The 22,642-nt window shown below is 37.9% G+C and overlaps 1 protein-coding gene across 2 annotated transcripts in view; it reads left to right on the top strand.

Moving 5' to 3' along the window:
* Nucleotides 1-22,642, top strand: part of PLA2R1 (phospholipase A2 receptor 1) — a 126,734-nt gene that overhangs the window by 41,883 nt on the left and 62,209 nt on the right. For both annotated transcript variants that reach the window (XM_027964908.3, XM_060409836.1), the window contains exons 7-11: nucleotides 2,489-2,683; nucleotides 3,726-3,883; nucleotides 7,205-7,303; nucleotides 10,885-10,997; nucleotides 20,033-20,202. In XM_027964908.3, the coding sequence (XP_027820709.2) occupies nucleotides 2,489-2,683; nucleotides 3,726-3,883; nucleotides 7,205-7,303; nucleotides 10,885-10,997; nucleotides 20,033-20,202 (735 nt within the window). The remainder of the gene's footprint in view (nucleotides 1-2,488; nucleotides 2,684-3,725; nucleotides 3,884-7,204; nucleotides 7,304-10,884; nucleotides 10,998-20,032; nucleotides 20,203-22,642) is intronic.

Raw genomic sequence — 22,642 nt, forward strand, 5'->3', positions numbered from 1 at the left:
CAGTAAGCTCATTTGCACCATTTTTTTAGGTTCCACATGTAAGTGATATCACATGATACTTGTCTTTACCTGACTTACCTGACTTAGTATGATAATCTCTAGGTCCATCCGTGTTGCCACAAATGGCATCAGTTCATTCATGTTTATGGCTGAGTAGTATTCCATTATCATATGCCATCACCATATATATACACATACATACCACATCTTCTTTATCCACTCATCTGTTGATGGACATTTAGGCTTCTTCCATGTCCTGGCTATTGTAAATAGTGCTGCTATGAACACTGGGATGCACGTATCCTTCTTAATTAGAGCTTTTGTCTTTTTTGTATATATGTCCAGGGGTGGGATTACTGGATCAAGTGGTAGTTCTATTTTTAGTTTTGTAAGGAACCTCCACGATGTTCTCCATAGTGGCTGCACCATTTACATTCCCACCAACAGTGTGGAAGTGTTCCTTCTTCTCTACACCTCCTTACAATTAAGCTTGAACTTTTATTTTCCTTCAAGTAGCTAAATCTAAAGATATTATGGAATATAGGGGTGGGCAGAAGAAACACTTCATCATTTTTTTCTCTAGAGATTTTTTTCATCATGTCAAAAATGTGCTGACATTGCTATGGCTATTATCAGCCTGTCCCCCGCTCTTTTCCTTTCATTTTCTTGCCTCAATTTCTTCTGCCTTGATTTTTCTTTTTCTTATGCCCTCCTGCACATTCTGCTGCTCTCCATCTTTTCTTCTATTTTATTTGCTCTCCTGATCTATTAATTGAGGTCAGAAGACCAGAAATAATGGCTTAAAAGTTAAGCTAAGTTTGTCTGGATTATTTGGTGCTGTTTCAAGTCCAACAAATACTTTTGATGATCTCATCTAGTATCTTCAGACTGTGTATCCAAGGTCCTCTGGTTCCTTACTTGTCTCCACCTTTGCATCAATCAGAGAAGTTCCCATGTTTTTATCTTCCTTTTAGAGTGAAATTTAGGTTCATTTTTTTAAGGGGGTTCTGTGATTATGTTTCTAGGTTGATATTATTGATCTACCTAAATATTCTAACATTCTTCCACTGTGCTTCTAATCTCTGTTAGAGACCTAGAAGCAATTTTGAAAGAATGTCTTGTTTCCTAAATTAGCAGTGAAGTTGTTTCCAAGTTAGTGCTGAAGGGAAGCACCCAGTTGTAGGTAATGTGAGGTGAAAGTCATTCAGTCGTGTCCGACTCTTTGCAACCCCATAGACTGTACAGTCCATGGAATTTTCCAGGCCAGACTACTGGAATGTGTAGCCTTTCTTTTCTCCAGGGTGTCTTCCCAACCCAGGGGTCAAACTCAGGTCTCCCACATTGCGGGCAGATTCTTTACCTGCTGAGCCACAAAGGAAGCAGTTGTAGGTAATAAAATTAAGTAAAAATGCCGTCTTCAGCCTGGGGGCAAGCTCCTGGAACAAGACAGTCACAATGTGCACACACACAGCTGCCTTCCCTGCCAGTGTCAAAGCACCGTGGCATTGTTCTCCTGTAAGTCAAACCCAGAGTACATCTGAGCCCAGAGAGACCCCAGAGGCACTCAGACTGACCCTCAAAATGAAAGCTGTTATCTCTGCTCTAGAGAAAGTGGCCAGAGAATTTTGAATTCTTTTCAACTGAGAATAAATGTCTATCCCCACACCTAATACTGTATATAAAATCCTTTAAAAACCATTTGTGTTTCATAATACTCCTCTTTCAGTGTAAAAAGACTTAAATGGCAGCTCCAACTGCTAAATTCTATATATTTTTAATTTAATTATTTTTTCTTATTGAAGGATAATTGCTTTACAGAATTTTGTTGTTTTCTATCAAACCTCAGCATGAATCAGCCATAGGTACACATATATCCCCTCCGTTTTGAATCTTCCTCCCATCTCCCTCCCCATCCCACCCCTCTTGGTTGATACAGAGTCCCTGTTTGAGTTTCCTGAGCCATACAGCAAGTTCTCCTTGGCTATCTATTTTATATATAGTAATGTAAGTTTCCGTGTTACTCTTTCCATACATCTCACCCTCTCCTCCCCTCTCCCCATGTCCATAGGTCTGTTTTCTATGTCTGTTTCTCCACTGCTGCCATATAAATAAGTTCTTCAGTACCATTTTTCCAGATTCCATATATATGTGTTAGAATATGATATTTATCATACAACCTAAGCGAGTCAGGGTATTCTGACTCTCGCTTAGGTTGTAATATCTTACCAAGTCTGCTTAACCTCTTTGTGCCTTAGCTCATCTGGAAAATGAAGCACTGAGATCCATTAGACCCTAGATCTAGATCACAGTTGGGATCGCTCTCAAGTCTGAAGACCTAGAAGGATATGGTTTATATGTTATTGTATCATATGCTTCTGTTTTTCAAGTTTAAAAAATAATCACATATTGATGGTGATTTATATTGTGGGTAATAAGTAATGTCAAAATAATTGTGGAAAGTGACCTTGTTTTTTGTTGGTTCAAAAAGAAAATGATGCTTGGAAATACTATGCTACCCACTGTGAGCCTGGCTGGAATCCCCACAATCGTAACTGCTATAAACTTCAGAAAGAAAAAAAGACCTGGAATGAGGCTTTGCAGTCTTGCCAGTCCAACAACAGTGCATTAATAGACATAACTTCGTTAGCAGAAGTGGAGTTTCTTGTAACCCTCCTTGGAGATGGTGAGTGCCGAGTGTCTTTGGTTTAAGAGGTATATACATAGTAACTCTCTTTATTAGTAAAGTTGACAAGAAATTAAACTATTTTAAAGTGATTCTTTATGACACATACATCTGAAATTTCCAAATAATATACAGGCATGCAAATTCATTGAATTTTTACATAATACATACTAATAAACTTTGTAATATCTCACATATGCCAGATAAATTTGATTTAGGGGTTTGGGGGTTTTCTTTAAAGAAGAAAGATAATTTCCTGAAACTTCTAATTTAAAAAACTTGAACCTGTAACTTAGTATAGTGGGTACTAGAGAGCAGTAATGTGCCGTGGCCACGTAATCCAAGCAATAAAGGAAGTTCCTAACAAAATCACTGAAATCATTGAGTAAATTGTTTTTAGCGGAAAGAATCCTCAGCATCTACTTATATGGCCCTTTAATGTTAGGTTTTAGTTTGGAGTGAAAACCAAACTCCTTGTCATTTTTCCTCACTCTGCACTGGGATGAAAGAATCCTGTGGCTGCCTCCATCTCAACAAGTCACTGGACACTCTCCCAGCCACCAGTGGTCTTTTCAACCCACCTAGACTGGCAAGCTTTATTTTATTTACTTTTCCAGACACCCCATTTCTCCCATTCAATGCTTCTAAGAGTTTCTGCTTTTTTTTTTCCTAGTCAAAAGGAAAAAAAAAAGTAAAGCTAGACATTATTAAAAGTTTTTTTTTACAAGACTTTTCAGACTTACTTTCCATACTGTAGCACAAACTAACTAGTGTTCCAGGAATCTGACTAGCTTAAGCTTTGTCCTTGCACGACTTTCACTGTCTGCCTTGCTCATAAACCGATATTGAGCAGATATGGATAGATGAATGGGAGAAAAGTTTAAGCAGGTGTTTTATAGCAAAACTTTAAACAGGTTTCTTTCCATGAAGAAACAAAGGAGCAATCACATGCAAAGTGGTGTATACTGGTAACAGCCCCTCTGTGTTACTGCCTTTGCAGATACTAGGATTCTTGTAAGTAATTTACGTTAATCTCTTGCAGAAAATGCATCAGAAACATGGATTGGTTTGAGCAGCCATAAAATTCCAGTTTCCTTTGAATGGTCTAATGGCTCCTCGGTCACCTTTACTAACTGGCACACACTTGAGCCCCACATGTTTGCAAATAGAAGCCAATTGTGTGTCTCAGCAGAGCAATCTGTAAGTTGATTCGTTGTTCAATGCTCACTTCGCTGAACTTGTATTGAGGGCCACCTGGGCCAGGCACGTGGGCTGTGGCAGAGATGAACACAGACACAACGCCTCCTCCTCCTGGGGCTTCCACACTAGGCAGCAAAACACACGCACACTGGGAACACGTGCTGGCTGTAGTTGTGATGACAGCTCTGAGGACGTAGGCTCAAGAGAATGAGAAATGTGGGTTGGGACAGCTTCTTCAGACAGGACAGTCAACAAAAGTTCTCTGAAGAGGTGGTATTTAATATAGGACCTGAAGAACAAAAAGGTCTCTTGAAGAGCAGGAGAACATTTCAGGCAGGGGACCCCGAAGGCAGGCCAAGGCTTGCCTTGTCTGGTAATCCAAACAGAGACCTGGGTAGTACGGCGGCATGAATGGTGAAAGGTGGTAGGAGATGGAGCAGGAAGAATGAGAAAATGTGAGGCTTATAGGCCTGGGACCCACTAAAGGGCTGCACGGAGATGAAGGCGTGATCTGATTTACATTTTTTTCTTTTTTTACAAAATTAAAAAGACTTTATTGTAAAATACAAATATTTGAATACATTTAAAATAAGTGTAGATTCATGACAATATTTCACAAATAACTGATTTTACTTAGTGGCTTATACCTAAGCCCTGTCTTTGCAGTCTTTGGTTTGAAGTATCACACATATATATATATATATTTATTATTTTTTTTTTCTTTTTTTTGCTTGAGGATTCACCTCAGTTGACATCACACTCTTTTTTTTTTTTCAGTTTTATTTATTTTTTACTTTACAATATTGTATTGGTTTTGCCATACATTGATACGAATCTGGCATGGGTATACATGTGTTCCCCATCCTGAACCCCCCTCCCACCTCCCCCAAAACTGTTTACATTTTAAGAGTAACTGTGGCTGCTCCACAGAGAACTGATTGGTGGTTTAGCCACTAAGTCGTGTCCGACTTGCGACCCCGTGGACTGTAGCCTGTCAGGTTCCTCTGTCCATGGAGTTCTCCAGGCAAGAATACTGCAGTGGGTTTCCATTTCCTTCTCCGAGAGATCTTCCTGACCCAGGGTCAGGACCGGGTCTCCTGCACTGCAGTTTCTTTACCGTCGGAGCTACCAGGGAAGCCCCAGAGAACTGATCGGAGAAAGACAAAAGGGAAGAAGAAAGGCTGGTTTGGATGCTCTTCTTGTGGTTGAATTAGGGTAGTGAATGTGGAGACAAGAAGACAGATTCAAGGATCCTCTGTAAGACAGGGATTGTTGCTAGAATAGATGTAGAGGTGAGAGAGAGGTAGGTTTTTGGCTTGAGCACCCACCGTTTTGGTGGATGGTAACACCATTGACCACTGGGTGAAGATGAAGGGAAGAACCAGGGAGCCAGGAAATTACTCTGATGGTTTTTAAACTCCATTATCTTCTTAACATAAAAGGGTTTCAACACTGTGTGTAACCTCTTTGAAAACTGTGAATTGATGGAAAAATCTTGCTCTTTTCCTCAACATGAATGAAATGGTCCCAGTGACCTTAACATCACGCTTATCCTTACTCTAGTCTCTCATTTATCTAAAACCTCTGATTATACAGAATTCATTTAATCTCAAGCTATTTGATGGTGTTTTTCAAAGTATGTTTAGAATAGACTTAATCTCTTTAACCAGATGGCTGCTGAACTCACTGGTGGAGTTTTGGGAGGTAACTGGGATCTGAGCAGTTTATTAAATGTTACTTAAGTAGCTTGACAAAGTGACTGTGCCAGCCAAACACAGGAAATGCCTAAGCACTTATTCTTATGGCACAGTCCATTGTTTTTACTTTCAAGGCTGCCACAGATACATGCAGTTACAATGATAGTACTCAGGCAGCGCTTCAGGGTCACGCCTGGCGGAGGCGATGACCTCTCTAAATGCTTGTCTTGGGTCTAACTCTCCTGAAAGCCACTATAGTATTTGAGGTTTTACTGGTTTATTAGTTTTGATATAATTAAAGGTGACCTTAATTTCCTATTGACATTCTCCTTTTTCATTTGACAGACGTGAGTATTTCACTTAGCATATTCACAGAACAGGAGCCCATTTGGACAGAGAAATTATTCTTAAGAGAGAAAAGATAGGTTCTAACATCACTGGATGTGTCAGGACCATGCTGCTGTAAGTGTGGTATTTTGTGGCCCCGTTTTAGCAACTCAGTAGCTGCTAAAATAGTAGATACATAAAAAGTAACATTCATTTCTTTGAAGTTGAGCTCAATATGAATGTAATTATTATAAATTAACTAGTTACTAAACGTGGCTGATACCTCAATTTGAATCTGAGAGCCTAGGAAACAATTCATTCATCTGTCCCTGAAACAGTTATTAAGCAACTACAGTGTGCCTGACACCATCTTAGAACTGAATGGTTTGCTGGAGACTCCATGGGAATGAGCTACAAAGCTGCTCTTATGAGTTAAGGTGTCACCTTCCTACGTGGTGTGTTTCTGAGGGTCATGGAAGAGGTGTCTATTCACCTAAATCCTTGCATGCCTGAGACACTAAAATTTCAACTGTGTGGTTTTAGTCTAAAGGTCTGATTGGTGTTAAAATAAAAAATCTCTTGACAGAATAAAATTTTAATCAGTTAGCAGTTATTGTATTTCATTATTAATGAAGGATATGAGAACAGCCTTCAGTAGAACTAAGAAAAGACATGCAGGCAGCAGGCTATTACTAAAAGAGGAAATGGAGTTGGGCTTTGGAAAATTCGTGAAGAAGGGTGTCCGGGGTTGAACATGAAGTTCAGCTATGATAATGTTCTCTAAAGTGATTCATGGTGCCTTCCAGGCATTTCCCCAGCATCAGGGAAGCCCCAAAGCATTCAGTTTAACATCTAGAAGTGATCAGAGAGAAGCAGCAGTATTATCAGTTGGTCAGGGAAATAGTTTCATCCAAGTGGTTCTCAAAGTGTGGCCCCCAGACCAGCAGCATCAATATCACCAAAAAACCTGTTAGAAATGCAGATTCTCAGGTCCCACCTAACTTACTGAATGAGACACATGGATCCCAATCATCTGTGTTTTAATAACCCAGGTAATTTTGGTGCACACTAAAGACTGAGAATCACTACCTATCCCATCTTTTAAAAACAAAAACTGAGATCAGCTTAATGTAAAAGCCAAACCTCTCTCTCACATGTCGGGAATCAACCCAAGATCCTAACACATTATGCCATGCTGAAACACGCATTAATCATCTTTTAATCCAAAATAATTAACACTGACTATCATCATCAGTAATGGAGTGCATTCATTCATCCTGTATCGTTTTCCCCCTAGGAGGGACACTGGAAAGTTAAAAATTGCGAAGAAACACTTTTTTACCTTTGTAAGAAAGCAGGCCTTGTCCTTTCTGACACTGAATCTGGCTGTCAAAAGGTAAGAGCTGTGAACACTGCAGGGACTTCATAACTATAATGATTTATCCACCATCAAATTAAAGTAAATCTCTTTTTCCTGCCTTGGCTACCTTTTTCCTCTTTCCCCTCTCTCCCTTCCTTCCTGCTTTTCTTCCCTCCTTTTTTTCTGAATGGGCTATTGCAACAAATCAGACAATTATCAGCTAGAACCACTCAAAAGATTTACAGCTCTGTGAAGGATTGTCTTAGCATCCTCTTCCACCCAAGACAAATTTTCTTTTGAGATAAGAAATGGAAATGATCTTGTTCTACCATCTTTACAAACAATGCTGTCATGGGGTGCCCTGACTCACACGTGGCTTTCATTGTCTTCCAATGAAGACTATCAGAGTGAAAGCAAAAGCATTCCTTTAAGTCAGAGTGACCTTCTGCACTCAGAGTCCAGCCTTCTTTTTCACTTTTCTTAAACTTGAATAATTGAATAAAATACAATAACAAAGAGAAATGTATGTTTGCAATTATTATTATAATATACATCACATTATATTATTAAAATATATTATTTACTACAAAATATAATATTCATAAACATTACAAATAATAGCTATTTATTAGCAAATATTAACATATTTATTAATATATAATAGAATACATTTATTGTTATTTATGTGTGTGCTCAGTCGTGTCCAACTTTTTGCAATCCCATGAACTGTAGCTCGCCAGGCTCCTCTGTCCATGGAATTTTCCAGGCAAGAATACTGGAGTGGGTTGCCATTTCCTACTCAAGGGGATCTTCCACCCAGGGCTCAAACTCATGTCTCTTGCGTCTCCTACATTGGCAGGTGTGTTCTTTTAACACTGTGCCACTTGGGAAGCCCCCCCACCCCGCCGGTATATTATTTAGGAAAAAGGTAAAAAACACTTTATTATTTTAAGTAATAAACTATTTTTGGTATTTGAACTGTTTTCAGTACTTAAAGAATAAAAACATACTTAATACTTTAGGTTTAAACTTTAAAGACAGAAAATAAATGTTTAAACTGTTTTAAATTTCTTAAAGTACATTCAATATTCTGTAGTAAGGTACCAAAAATTTACCTATCAGTGTCCTTAGCACATGTGTTCTCTCTTCGTGTGTCTCTCTGTATCTCTGTCTCTCTCTCACATGCACACACACCTAAAAATTCTAAATTTAACTATTGGAAATTTTTATTCCGTGAATCTCAAAATGTTCACAAATAGGGTTCTTATGCAGTTCTCTTCTAATTATTTTCTCTTCTAATCCAATTCTAATTAAATGATGACCCATCTCTCCAGAAACTACATTTGATTCATTAATCAATGTATAAGTATATTAATCACTCTTCATACATTAGCTGAACAACACATGTGCCATAGCTGACATGTGACCAAACATTTGTCCTAATGACTACAATTCCTGAATTAGTTATAGCTGATCTCTAATCTCTATCTGATTAGAAATATTGAAAAAAAATCTGTTTTACAATGGCTTTCAAGGCAACTCAACTGTTTAATTTGTGTTGAAAGAGTAATTAACTTCTTACCCGGCAGAAACAATTGATGTTCTATTTAAACTTTCATACACTGCTTTCCTCTTTCTGACCAATGTTACCAATATTTAAGGATTCTGAGTTCAGAGCCAGTTTTTTAATTTTATGGCAAAATTTAATTAATTTCTTTATGTACCTACCTACAAATATAGTTTTGAAAGTTCTTTTCTTTTAGCTAATTGCTTTAATGCAATTCTTTCAACAGTCTGCACATGCAAAATCACTCATAAAATAAGTCTCGATAATTTCAGAGCAGAAATTTAACGAGATTTTTATTCCCTTCTGAGTTACTTTTAGGGGACTTGGTAATAAGAGCAATTGTTTCAGTACTGTCAACATCATCATTTCATTTAAAATAAAATGCCACCTCATGGACAAAGGATATTCACAAATACAATCAATTATTCTTCCCACTTTCATTGTGTGGACAAAGGCTTGTGGCAAAGAGTCTTTGTTTTTCTGGTTATTATTATGCCACATTCCACCCCCCTCTCATTTTCTTAGAGGCTATTCAGTTCTTGGTTGTATTTTGGTTTGTTTATTTTGCTAAGCAGCCTGTGATCTAAAAACCACTAATGAATAAGGAGTACTTTGTCAGAAAGGTCAAATTGTCAGCCTTCCTCCTCCTGTCCTTCCAAATACAAAAGCAGTCTAACCTCCCTGCCCCCACTGGAGTGATCCATGGAGGGGTTCTGGCTGACACTGTCAATTACTCACACGGATAAGACTGAGAAGTTAAGGGAATGAGTTCTGAGCACAACCTGGCCGGCTAGATGTGGCACTGCTGTCTGATCCATACCTCATTTAATAATGTTTTGAACTAAAATAGCTTATTTCTAAAGTAAGATTTTTCCCTCATTTAATGCAAGATCGAGACCTTTACCACGTAGTATGGCAGAAATCATTTTATATGTGGTTAATATCTGGCAAGCATTGGTGTGACGCAGAATGAAGTGTATTTTAAAACTGGTGAATACATAAAAATAGATTGATAGAAGGGATGTGATTTTATAATATTGGAAGAAAATAACTAAAATAGCTTGGTTGAAATATAGAAGACTAATGACAATGTGTCTCCTGTATCATATGCTTTTAAAGAATAAGCCACCCTTCTTTACTCCCAGGACTGAGCCATACACCTTTGTCATTTTTGTCTGGGTGAAAAGCGTGTTTGCTTTCTCTGTAAATGGATAGCCAATTGATTTAGGAATAATCTTCACCAAAAAAGTATTTTAGCCAATATCTATTTGGAAGCTTGATGACCCAGATAAGACCGTCCTGGATTGCACCTAAATTAGATTCCAAACCAGCTTATCCATTAGTCTGACTTTGTTTGAGTCCCTAATCTCAGTGAATCTCAGTCGGATAACATAAAATAAGCAATATGCAAGAAACTTAAAAAAAATACAGTATACTCTTATATAGATCATATGTCCTCTTTGCTCATACTGAGCTCCTGGCTCTATTCTAGGGTTTCTGCTGACTGTGTCTTCCTTTGATTCTCAGAACACCTCCATGGATACTATTATTATCCCTATTTATAGAGGGAAAAACTGAGACATGGAGAGATTAAATAAGGCCACATGGTGGTGCAACCAGAATTCAAATCTATGCATTTTGTCCTCAAAGCCAACACTTCCGGCTTTTACCATGCCTCAGGAAATAATTACATGAAATCCTATAAGTCTGAACAGACTGTGTGTGCGTGTATGTGTGTGTGTGTGTATGTGTGTGTGTGTGTGTTAGAGAGAGATCTCACGTGAACGTCCTTTTATTTCCATTAGCTTTTAAGGTTTTGGGCATAAAGATTTTAAATCAGTTCATTAGACTTTATGAATTAATTAAATAAATATAAAAGTGGCTGTAGCTAATGGCATTACCATTAGATATCAAAGACATCAAGACAAACATTCAAGTCTTAAGTTTTGAGAGGGTCAGAGAAAAAAGAGGTAAATGAGAATACACTGAAAAATATTTTACTTTTCAACTAAATCAGTTGTGTCTTTAATTTTCCTTTTTCTTGTTTAAGGGATGGGAGAGACACGGTAAATTCTGTTACAAAATTGACACAGTCCTTCGAAGCTTTGACCATGCCTCCAGTGGTTACTACTGTCCTCCTGCGCTTATAACCATTACAAACAGGTAAAATTGAAATTTTCTATCAGAAGCATACTGCTTTTTTGACATAAGGGCTCTTGGAATGATAGAATGTAATCACAATCAGTAACTTGTGAAAATCTAAGAGGTACCATGCAATAGAATATTAAATTATTTAAATTATTGATTTAGATGAATTTAAACCATACAATGTTATTCTTACATTGATTTTTGAGGAACAAATCTTTCCATGAAGATTTATTATCTAGCTTTGCTAATATATTCAGTTGTATGTATATTTTATCTAAGTCCCTATAATAGGCAAGAAATCTGTTATTTAAATATGAAGTATTTTTGAACATAATATATGTATCATGTGGAGTTTTTTTTTTTAATAACAAAAGTAAGTAAAACTGTAGAGGATTTTCAAATGCTTCTCCATTGCTTCTCTGGTCTGTGTTTGCTTAGATTTGGATTTCTCTGTGCACAGATGTCTGTGCAGAGAGACACTGTGCCCTTTCCACACTCCATACAGTTTGCAACATGCTGCAGAAGAGTAGCAGGAGATAAAAGTACCGACATCAGAAGTGACCTCAGTGTCACTATCAATGCCAGGAGGACAGTGAGAGCTGGGAGACTGACTCCTCCAGGCAGAAGACAGAAGCAAGGCAGAACTCTTCAGTGGTTCCACGGGAAACTATACCCACCAAGCTAGTTAACTTGCTTTTCTACCGAGGTCATTGCCTTTTTAAAAATATCCTTTGGAGACCAGGAAACAGAACAACTGATGCTCTGGTTTTATCTAGAGACCCTTCATATGCAGGTCTAAACTGTAGGAGGAATTCTAGGTGCTTTCTCTGTTCACCCCACATGGGAAGTCAACATTCAAAGCCATTAGTCTTTTTTTTTTTTTTGTCTTAAATATTTATTTATTTATTTGACTGCACTGGGTCTTAGTTGCAGCATGTGGGATCTAGTTTCCTGATTAGGGATCAAATCCAGCCCCCCTGCATTGACAGCACAGTCTTAGCTACTGGACCCACCAAGGAAGTCCTTTCTCCTCTCACCTCTTACCTTCTTTCCCAGTCTTCCCTCCAAACAAATGCACAAGAGTGCAGACACACACACACACACACACACACACACACACACACACAGGAACAGACTGACTGCATTTGGCAAAATTGCCTGATGAAACATCTGATACTCAGGAGACCCTTTTATGGGGTATAGCACCACCTCTGATGTATCTCAGTGTTGTTTTTAGTTCTGCTTTTCTCCTTCCCAGAATAGCTACCAAGGCAGAATGAAGTCTTTATCCTTAGCCTTGTTCAATCCACCCACAAGTTTATGAGAGAGCCTTGGGCTGAAAGTCCTCCAGCCAGTAGGTCAGCACTGGGCTTTATTCAGGAGCTTGACCAATAAAGTTATGCTCTTTCAATAATTATAGTCAAATGCTTTTCACTGAAGAAAAAGGTCTAATTCTTTCACCTCTTTTTATATCTTATTCTTCCATTTTTGTATCTATCACACACCTGGCACTGTGTTAATTACTTTTCATATGTTATCTGACCATGCAAAAAGTCAACAGTCAAGAGTTTATTAGAAAATTACTTATTGACTATCTATATTAAACACCAGCATGCTATACAAAAAAATAAGTAAAAATAAAAGGCACCACTTGCAGGCCAGCAGCTAAAGAGTTTGAACATAGATGCCTGAAACAAGAGAAGAAGGTGAAGTAACACAATAAATGGATAAACTCAAAGTGACATTACCGATAACTCGCAGTGCTAAAGTAGCCCAAGTAAGGCAGAAATCTGTTAGAATTCAAACACTTCATTTTGAATTGACCCTTTTGGGGACCTCATGCAAAGGGCAGAAAGTGTCTGGGAAAAAAACATACTCTGTTTCATTTCCTCCAAATCTGGATACACTGGTATGCTGTGAATACTATAAATTTTTTCTTTGATAAACTGTATTGAATAGCCAAAGCTAATCTATAGTCCAACCCTAGAGCAGATTCAGATTTGGATGCATTTATTTCCATCCCCTCCTCGACCTCTTAGGCCCCTCAGGTGACCTTTCACTGGCACGCCACTCAGTCACCAGTCCACCCCACCATGTACTACATGTTCATTCCAATGAGCCAGGCCTCCCAGGTAGCTTGCGTGCATGTACACTGCCCTGCAAACATGTCTATATCCAAAGCAGTGACTCCAACATGGGACACGGGAGTTGAGGAGAGGAAAGGAGGCCTCATGCTCTTGATTTTTACCCACTGAGACCTTATCAGTTAAGAAGTGAAGACCCACGCCACACCATTCTTTAGTGTTGTTGCTGAGTCTTCGTGGCTGGCGGGCTTTCTCTCGCTGCAGATGGCTGGGGTCACTCTAGCTGCGGTGTGCTCTCGGGCTGTAGAGTGCTGGCTCAGTAGTTGTGATGCATGGGCTTAGTTGCCCTGCGGCCTGTAGGATATTCCTGGATCAAGGATCAAACTTTGTGTCTCCTGCACTGGAACACAGACTCATCCACTGAACCACCAGGGAAGTCCACCATACTGTTCTTTGAATAACAATACACCTTTGAATATTTTTCAACAGCATGTTTTGTCTGAGAAGGTTGGGCAGTAGATGGACTGTCTCCTCTGAGTACCCTCTGGCAGCCTGGGTAATCATTTTCTTCCGTTGCTGATTTCCTGTTTGAGTTAAGACACTCCTGTCACTCACCGGTACCCAAGCTTGTAGTTGCTAATTGATTTTCCACTCTTCTGCACAATTGAGCGACAGATTTGATGGGCACAATTAGAACCACCTGCTACAAATTACATATTTCTTTTGTTATCAGGCAACTGCTCCTGGTTTAGGACTTTTAACACTTTGTAGAATAGAGAGGGGAAGAAAAATGAATCCTTACTGATGAATAACAGAATTTTATTTGCTTGCTGTTAGAAAAATTTTTGAGGCCTGGCCACTTTGCTTTCAGACAGACCACAGATGCAAAACTTGAGTTCCAAAGTTACTTTGGATAATTGTCTAAATGCATATATATCTAAACCTTGAATCCATCAGCCATGGAATATTTGTACAAAATAATCCAAAACACATTTGATTTTGAGAATTTTGCCCAAAGTGAGAAATGCTGCAATATCTCATTTTCTCCTACAATTAAATATGCATTATTTGCAAGCATTTTTACAGTCCTGCCATATTCTTGCAACCACAATCTCCTCCAAACACTTTTACAGTTAACTTTTGTGTGTGGCAAAATATACATAATATAAAGCTTTATCAATTTAACCATTTTAAGTGTATGGCTCAGTAGCATTAAGTACATTCATTTTATTACAGAATCATCACCACCATCCAGCTCCAGAATATTTTTCATCTTCCCAAACTGAAATTTTGTATTCACTAAATACTAACTCCCCATTTCCCCTACCCCAGCCTTTAGCAACCACCATTCCACTTTCCGTATCTATGAAGTTGACTGCTCTAGTTACCTCATAACTGGAACCACACAGCAGTTATTTCACTTAGCCTAATGTCCCCTGTTGTTGTTTAGTTGCTAAGCTGTGTCTGACTTAGTAACCCCATGGACTGTAGCCCACCAGGCTCCTCTGTCCATAGGATTTCCCAGACAGAGGTAGGAGTGGGTTGACATTTCCTTCTCCGGGGCATCTTCTCAACTCAGGGATCAAACCCACATCTTCTGCATTGCAGGCAGATTCTTAACCGCTGAGCCACTAGGGAAACCCATAATGGCTGCTAGGTTGCTCCATATTACAGCACGTGTCAGAGTTGTTTTCTTTTTGAAGGCTGAAAACATTCTATAGCATGTATATTCTACATTTTGTTTGCCCGTCCAACCACTGATAGAGAAGAGATGCTTCTATTTTTGACTACTGTCAACAACGCTGCTGTGAATATGGATGTCCAAGTATCACCTAAGTCCCTGCCTTCAATTACTTTGGGTGATACACCCAGAAGTGGGACTTCTGGATCATGTAATAATTCTATGTTTAAGTTTTTGAGGAATACCCATACTGTTTTCCATGGGAGCTTCATTTTACATTCCCACCAGCAATGCACAAGAATTCCAGTTCCTCTACATCCTGACAAAAACTTGTTTTCTGTTTTTACATAATAGTCATCCTAATGAGTGTGAAGTAGTATCTCATTGTGGTTTTGATTTGCATTTTCCTAATGATTAGTGATGCTGAGCATCTTTTCATGTGCTTACTGACAGTTTATATCTCCTTTGGAGAACCATCTATTCAAGTCTTTTATTAGTTTTTGAATTAGAGTGTTTGTTTTCTGTCACTGATTTGTAGTTCTTTATATACTCTGGATATTAATTGCTTATCAGATACATAATTTGCAAATACTTTCTCCTATTTGTGGGTTGCCTTTTATTCTGTTGAATTGTCCTTTCATATGCAAAAGTTTAAATTTTGACTAAGTCCAATTTATTCTTTCTTATTTAGTGGCCTGTGCTTTTCAGTGTTTTATCCAAGAAATTACTGCTATACTCCCTGTCATGAAAAAATTTCCCCTATGTTTTCTTCTAAGAATTTTAGTTTTAGCTCGTATCTTTAGGTCTTTGATCTGCTATGTAAATGGTGTAGGCTGAGTCCAGGTACATTATTTTGTAGGTGGATACCCACTTTTCCTAACATTGTTATTGAAAAGACTGTCCTTTCCTCAATGAATGGTCTTGGCAACCTTGTGGAAAATCATTTGACCATACATGCAATTGTTTATTTCCAGATTCTCTATTCTGTTCCATTGCTCTATATGTCTATCTTTATGCCAGTATCACACTGTTTTGATTACTGTACTTTTTAGTAAGTTTTGAAATCAAGAAGTATAAGGTCTCCAACTTTGTTCTTCTTTTTCATGTTTGTTTTTGCTATTAGAAGAGACTGTGTTTGAGATTCTGTATGAATTTTAAGATGGATTTTCTACTTCTGTAAAAGATAAATCAGGATTTTGACAGGATTGCATTCAATCTATAGGTCACCTTGGGTAGAATGGCCATTTTAACAATAAGTCTTCCAAACCACGAAGATGGAATGTCTTTCCATTTATTTGTGTCTTCTTTAATTTTATCATTTTCAGTGTACAAGTCTTTTGCCTCCTTAGTCAAGTTCATTCCCAAATGTTTTATTATTTTTGATGCTGTTATAAATGGAATTGTTCTCCTTTCCATATTTTTCACTGTTAGTATCAATAAATAAAAATGCAACTGATTTTTGTGTGTTGACTTTGTATCCTGCAACTTGCTGAATTCATTGATTAATTTAACAGTTTTCTTTTTGGTAGAATGCAGTTCAATTTCTTTTAAAAAACACATTTTTGTGACTATTTTTTAAATTACACAGTAGAAACATTCTCATTGCATTTTTAAATTAAAATTTAATGTTCAGCACCATGAACAACAGATTCTTCTCAAGGTGATGGAAATTTAAGATATACCTTTTTTTTCTCATTTTCATTGGAAATAAACATTTGATTTCTTGCTTTTTTAAGGGGTTGATGGTGAAATTTTGTTCTGATTTTAAGAAGTATTTGCCTACAAAACTTGATTTTATAATTAGGTATATACATAAGCAAAATATTTTATCATTGTCTTTCTAAAGAATAATAATTTTTACTGAATACTCTAAAGATAACTAGTTCAAAAAATATATAAAAATATGTGCACGTGGTTATTTTTTTCTTAAATCATAATATTTGAGTTAATCTCAGTGAAACCAGATAAAAAGTCCAAATATTATTAATCCTTGGAATATTCTCAAATGAAGAATTCTGAAAGAAAGGGCCAGAAAAGACTTTGAAAGGTCATCCACTCTATTACCTAAAGCTAGAGTTTTCACAACCCTGTAAGTGTTTGAAACCAAACAGTGAGTGATAAAGAATGTAAAATGATCTCTGTTTCTTTATCAGTTGGAAACAGACACTCAAGAGACTGCATGCTATTTTTCAGGGTTAATTTCTTAGAGTACATGGTTTAGGAAAAAGACATAGTTGCTGAATTTCCCTATTAATAATCCCATTTTCTAAACTGGACCAGAAAACTAGATTCCTGTTTTTATCTGAAGGTTATGGTGGCTCAGATGGTGAAGAATCTACCTGCAATGCAGGAGACCTGGCTTTGATCCTTGGGTCACTTCTGGTTCTTCCACAGCCTTATCTGGCCCCAGTCTTAGCACCATGGATTCTGGAAGCGGGGGTAAGGACAGAGGCTCAGCCGATAAATGGAGCCTCTCTGGACCAAGATCCTTCCAGAGGCCAATGGAAGTGATGCGCACACAAGCCACCCAAAAGGGTCAAGGAGCCAGCAACTTTCAAGCCGCCCAAGATGGATATCCCAGTGATAGAAGGGACAAAACAGCTGCCACAGGCCCACAATCTCAAACCCCGGGACTTGAATGTTCTCACACCCACTGGCTTCTAGAGCTTTCTGTCCTGAGGACCCTGCATCAGGGTATCGTGCCCAGCTCCCTTTTACCTTGGCTCTTCCCTGGTGGCTCAGATGGGAAAAGCCTTTGCCTGCAATGTGGGAGACCTGGGTTCGATCCCTGGGTCAGGAAGATCCCCTGTAGAAGGAAATGGCAACCCACTCCAGTACTTTTGCCTGGATAATTCCATAGTTAAAGGAGCCTGATAGGCTACAGTCCATGGGGGTCACAAAGAGCCAGACACAACTGAGCAAATAACACTACTATAGGATTTAATATATGAGTAGTATATGTAACTGCTTAAATGGTATATCTGCCAATTTAAAAAGCAAATTTGTATTGCTTTGAGCAATGATAAATTGTTGTAAAATAGCAAATCAGAGTAGACTAAATGAATCTAAAACAGGGGACCAAAGTAAAGTGTTGTCATCAATAATGATACCAGAGGCCAAGCTCGCAGACACCACTCTCTCTCTCTCTCCATTATCTGATAAATGCTGTGGTACAAGGTAATAGAAGCAGCAGCAATATTCCCTGGGTTTAGGACCAGCACAGTGACTAGTGGTCCTGACCATAGCCTCCATGGTGCAGAGCCCTTCTGGCCTCCTAGCATTGCAGTTTCAGGCACCATCTGGCATGATAGTAATGCTAGTCTCCCTCGGAAGGGAGAAGGAAAAGCAGATCTTATGTTATGAGAGCATTAACTACTGAAAGTCTAGGAAAAATTACAACAACATCTAGATAGTATTTACTTTTATATACCTTCTTTTTGAAGCGTATTTTATGTAAGTTTCTGCCACTGCAATCTGATTTAAAAAATAACTTCAATAAATTCAAGTGTATGCCTTTTAGATTATCAATAGAGTAGCTGCAGAAAATACTAAAGGATACGGTTTGCAAGATGAGTGTCATGGATGCTTGAATCTCTGTTGCTGGTGATGCTTATAAGGCAGTTAAAAAGTTTGCTTCTCTGTGTTCTTTTCTCTTTCCCTCCCGTTATTTCCCTTGAGACTCCTTTATTCCTGAATGACCCCATTAACTTCCCTTAGCAAGATAAAGATGCACCATAATAAAAAAAAATCCAAAATTGGATGAAAAAGCCTAATTTGCTCTCTCCTTCGGTTTACCTTTGGTAATTTCATCAGGCCTTTCCTCTCCCAATGACTTGACGGGTCTGGCCGAAAGTTACCATTGTTTGAAAGGTGTGTCTTCAAAACAATATGTGTATTTAAAGTAAAGTTTTCAAGCTGGTTTCCAACTTAGCTTAAAATTTCAATGCTGGTTAAATTTTAATCCATGTTTCTGTCAAGCATGTATACAAATTTTCTAGATTCCGCTTTTGATGCCTTCATGGTGAGGAGGGAGCGGTGCCATCAGTCAGTGAACACTAATTCATTCAGCTGTTTGGGGAAATATAGTGGGTGTACTTCTCTGGATTAGTTCCTAGTGTTTTTTTTTGTTTTTTTTTTTTTTTTGAATTTACTTTTTTTTTTTTTTTAGTTTTTTATTTTTTAAATTTTAAAATCTTTAATTCTTACATGCATTCCCAAACATGAACCCCCCTTCCTCCCTCCCCATAACATCTTTCTGGGTCATCCCCATGCACCAGCCCCAAGCATGCTGCATCCTGCGTCAGACATAGACTGGTGATTCGATTCTTACGTGATAGTATACATGTTAGAATGTCATTCTCCCAAATCATCCCACCCTCTCCCTCTGAGTCCAAAAGTCCGTTATACACATCTGTGTCTCTTTCCCTGTCTTGCATACAGGGTCGTCATTGCCATCTTCCTAAATTCCATATATATGTGTTAGTATACTGTATTGGTGTTTTTCTTTCTGGCTTACTTCACTCTGTATAATCGGCTCCAGTTTCATCCATCTCATCAGAACTGATTCAAATGAATTCTTGAATGACATGGAAACAACCTAGATGTCCATCAGCAGATGAATGGATAAGAAAGCTGTGGTACATATACACAATGGAGTGTTACTCAGTTCCTAGTGTTTTAAATTTTTCTTCAGTGAATAAGCACATCTGAACACATTTGAATAAGCCAATGACTCCATGCGCCTGTGCACAAATGGATTTGGGAGACATAATTGCTACTCCAATTTCTGTTCCATTCTTACCAGGCAAGTGTGGTGAGTGGGTGCAAGTGAACTCTATCAGCAGATGCTCATTCAGAAGAGCAGAATATTCTTCCTTCTCCCCCAACCCCCGGAGCCAGCTCCCCACCTCATGCACATTTACAGTATGGTGTGTGCTGTGTGGCCTAATTACACCACAGGGCACAGGTTGCACCAAGAAATGCATTGCTAGCATTCTGGCCTTCACAAGCCACACTATGAAGCTGGAACTGGACTCTGTTCCTTGAAAGAACTGAGCACCAGCTTTGAGGATCAGATTCTCCTCACTCATATATTTCTGGGAATTGCACTTCTGTTTGGCATTTATTAGCCATGTTCGGGGTCTTTGAGTATTTTTCTGTCCCATATTCTAAAGAATTCATGAGAAATGCTTACTCTGGTGCCATTCTGTGCACCTCATTATGTTTTAATGACATTTTTTATTGCCCAGAAACTTACTATAATCATTTCCTTTTCCCCCTTTAAGGTTTGAACAGGCTTTTATTACCAGTTTGATCAGTAGTGTGGTAAAAATGAAGGACACTTATTTTTGGATCGCTCTTCAAGATCAAAATAATACAGGAGAATACACTTGGAAGACAGCAGGGCAGAAGTTGGAGCCGGTCAAGTACACACACTGGAACACACGTCAGCCCCGTGAGTAGAGGGCACCGTCACACCACTTTTCCCTCCTGTTTTCTTTACCCCCGGATTCCATCCACTGTGTGGTCCACCTCCTTTGAGTCTTCCTTAGTGTTTTCTTAAGGCATAAATCAACTAAAACAATTACCACAGGTTCTCAGGGGGTGATATATGGCTGATCGTTTTTAGAAGTATAATCCATATGAGTCATTTGACAAGTTCAAGGTATAAATTCATTGCTCAAGATCACACATGCCTTTATTAGCAGAAGTCCAGTTTCTCCCTCCTAAAATCTCTTCCCCATCCGCCCTCATTGTCTAAGAATCCTAGGGGCTTAATCAATCCAGAAAAGTCCTTTATACTTCAAACAGAGTGAATGGGCACATTTGAGCACATCTAATACATTCACAGTCAATGCCAGGTGACTTTGCTGTGAAATGTTAGTTAGGTAACATTCTTGCTAGTCCATCTCCTCCATGGATTTCTGTGGTACCTGAGCTGGGATTTCAGTTACAGGTCTATTAATTCTTCACTTTCTTATGGTCAGCTCTGGATCCCAAAGTATGAAACTGTACCAGAGAAGCTAATGGTTTTAGCCACAATCTACACTAGAATCAGCCCCTGCAGACCAAGCTTTTAGGTCACTGTGTTAATCTTAGGCCACCAACCTAGATCCAACACACCTTTATCTCAGTGTGAGCCATTTGGATGCCTTGCTCCCTTTCTTGCCTGTGGATCTCCAACAAGCCTACCCCAGACAACAGGCAATAGGTTACCTTCAAATCTGTATCTGGAGGAAATGAGTTAGAGGCCTCAAGCTCTTCCCTGAGGAAAGATAACTATTATTATAATATTATAATAATTGCTATTATATATCAAATATGTAACAAAAATTAGTCAGAGGACTAAATACTAATTAAACAATATTTTTAGAGTGGTTCAAAAACTAAGATCCAAGTATATTGTCTACAAAAATCCCACTTTAAATATAAAGACACATGTAGATTAAAAGTAAAGGGATAAAGATATTATGCTAACATTAATCAAAAGAAAGTAAAAATAGCTATATTAATTTAACACAGAGCAGACTTCAGAACAAGAAAATTTTCCAGGGATAAAAATGGACACTACATAAAGATAAAGGAGTCAGCACTAAAGAAGACATAACAGTCCTTAATGTGTATGTACTTAACAATAGAATAGCAAAATATATGAGGGAAAACTGATGAAACTGTAAGGAGAAATAGGTGAATCTACTGTTATAGTTGGATATGTTAGCACCCCTCTGTTAGAAATGGATGGATCCAACAGACAGAAAATCAGTAAGGACAAAGTTGAAATGAACAGCACCAGCAATCACCTAGATATGATTGATATCTATAGACTGCTTCATCCAACAACAGCAACAGGAGATTACACATTCTTCTTAAACTGACATGGAACGTTTGCTAAGACAGACTGCATTCTAGGCCATAAAACACACCTTAACAAATTTAAAAGAATAGAAGTTGTACAATGTCTCTTAGTTCACATGAAATTAAACTATAAACAAATAACAGAAAGGTATCTGAGAAAATTCCAAAATATTTGGAGATTAAGCAACACTTAATTAAATGAAAATACATTTGTGAGATGCAGAGAAAGCAGGGCTTAGAGAGAAATTTATAACACTGAATGAATATATCAGAAAAGAAGAAATATTTAAAATCAGTAACCTGATTTTCCACCTTAGGAAACTACAGAAAAAGAGCATATTAAATCCAAAGTAAGTAGAAGAACAGAAAAATAAGAGTTAGAGCAGAAATCAATGAAATTGAATACAGAAAATCAATAAAGAAAATCAAAGAAACCTGATTCTTTGAAAATAACAGTGAAATTAATAAGCCTCTAACCAGTTTCACTAAGCGAGAGGATACACAAATTACTAATGTCATAAATGAATAAAGGGACATCACTATAGATCCCATAGACATTAAAAGGATTTTAGAAAGGAATGTTATGAGCAACTATATCCATAAATTTGACAACTTAGGTGAAATTTACCAATTCTTTTAAAGATATAATCTGCCAAAACCCACAAAAGAAGAAATGGACTATCTGAATAAGACCATATCTATTAAGAAATTGAATCAGTAATTCATAAACTTCCAAAACAAAAAGCAGCAGGCTCATATGGGTTCAGCTAGTGAATTCTACCAAACATTTTAAGTGAGAAATTATACCAGTTCTCTGCAACCTCTTCTAGAAGTTAGAAGCAGAAAGACTACTCTATAACTCATTGTATGAGGGCAACATTACCCTACACCAAAGTCAGAAAAAGACACTACAAGAAAACTATAGACCAATATATCTCATGAATGTAAACACAAAAATCCGTAACCAAATATTAACAAATTGACTTTAAAATGCATAAAGAGAATTTATATACTTCAATCAAGTGGAATTTATCCCAGGT

The sequence above is a fragment of the Ovis aries genome, chromosome 2 (genome assembly GCF_016772045.2).
Source record: "Ovis aries strain OAR_USU_Benz2616 breed Rambouillet chromosome 2, ARS-UI_Ramb_v3.0, whole genome shotgun sequence".
Classification (NCBI taxonomy): Eukaryota; Metazoa; Chordata; class Mammalia; order Artiodactyla; family Bovidae; genus Ovis; species Ovis aries.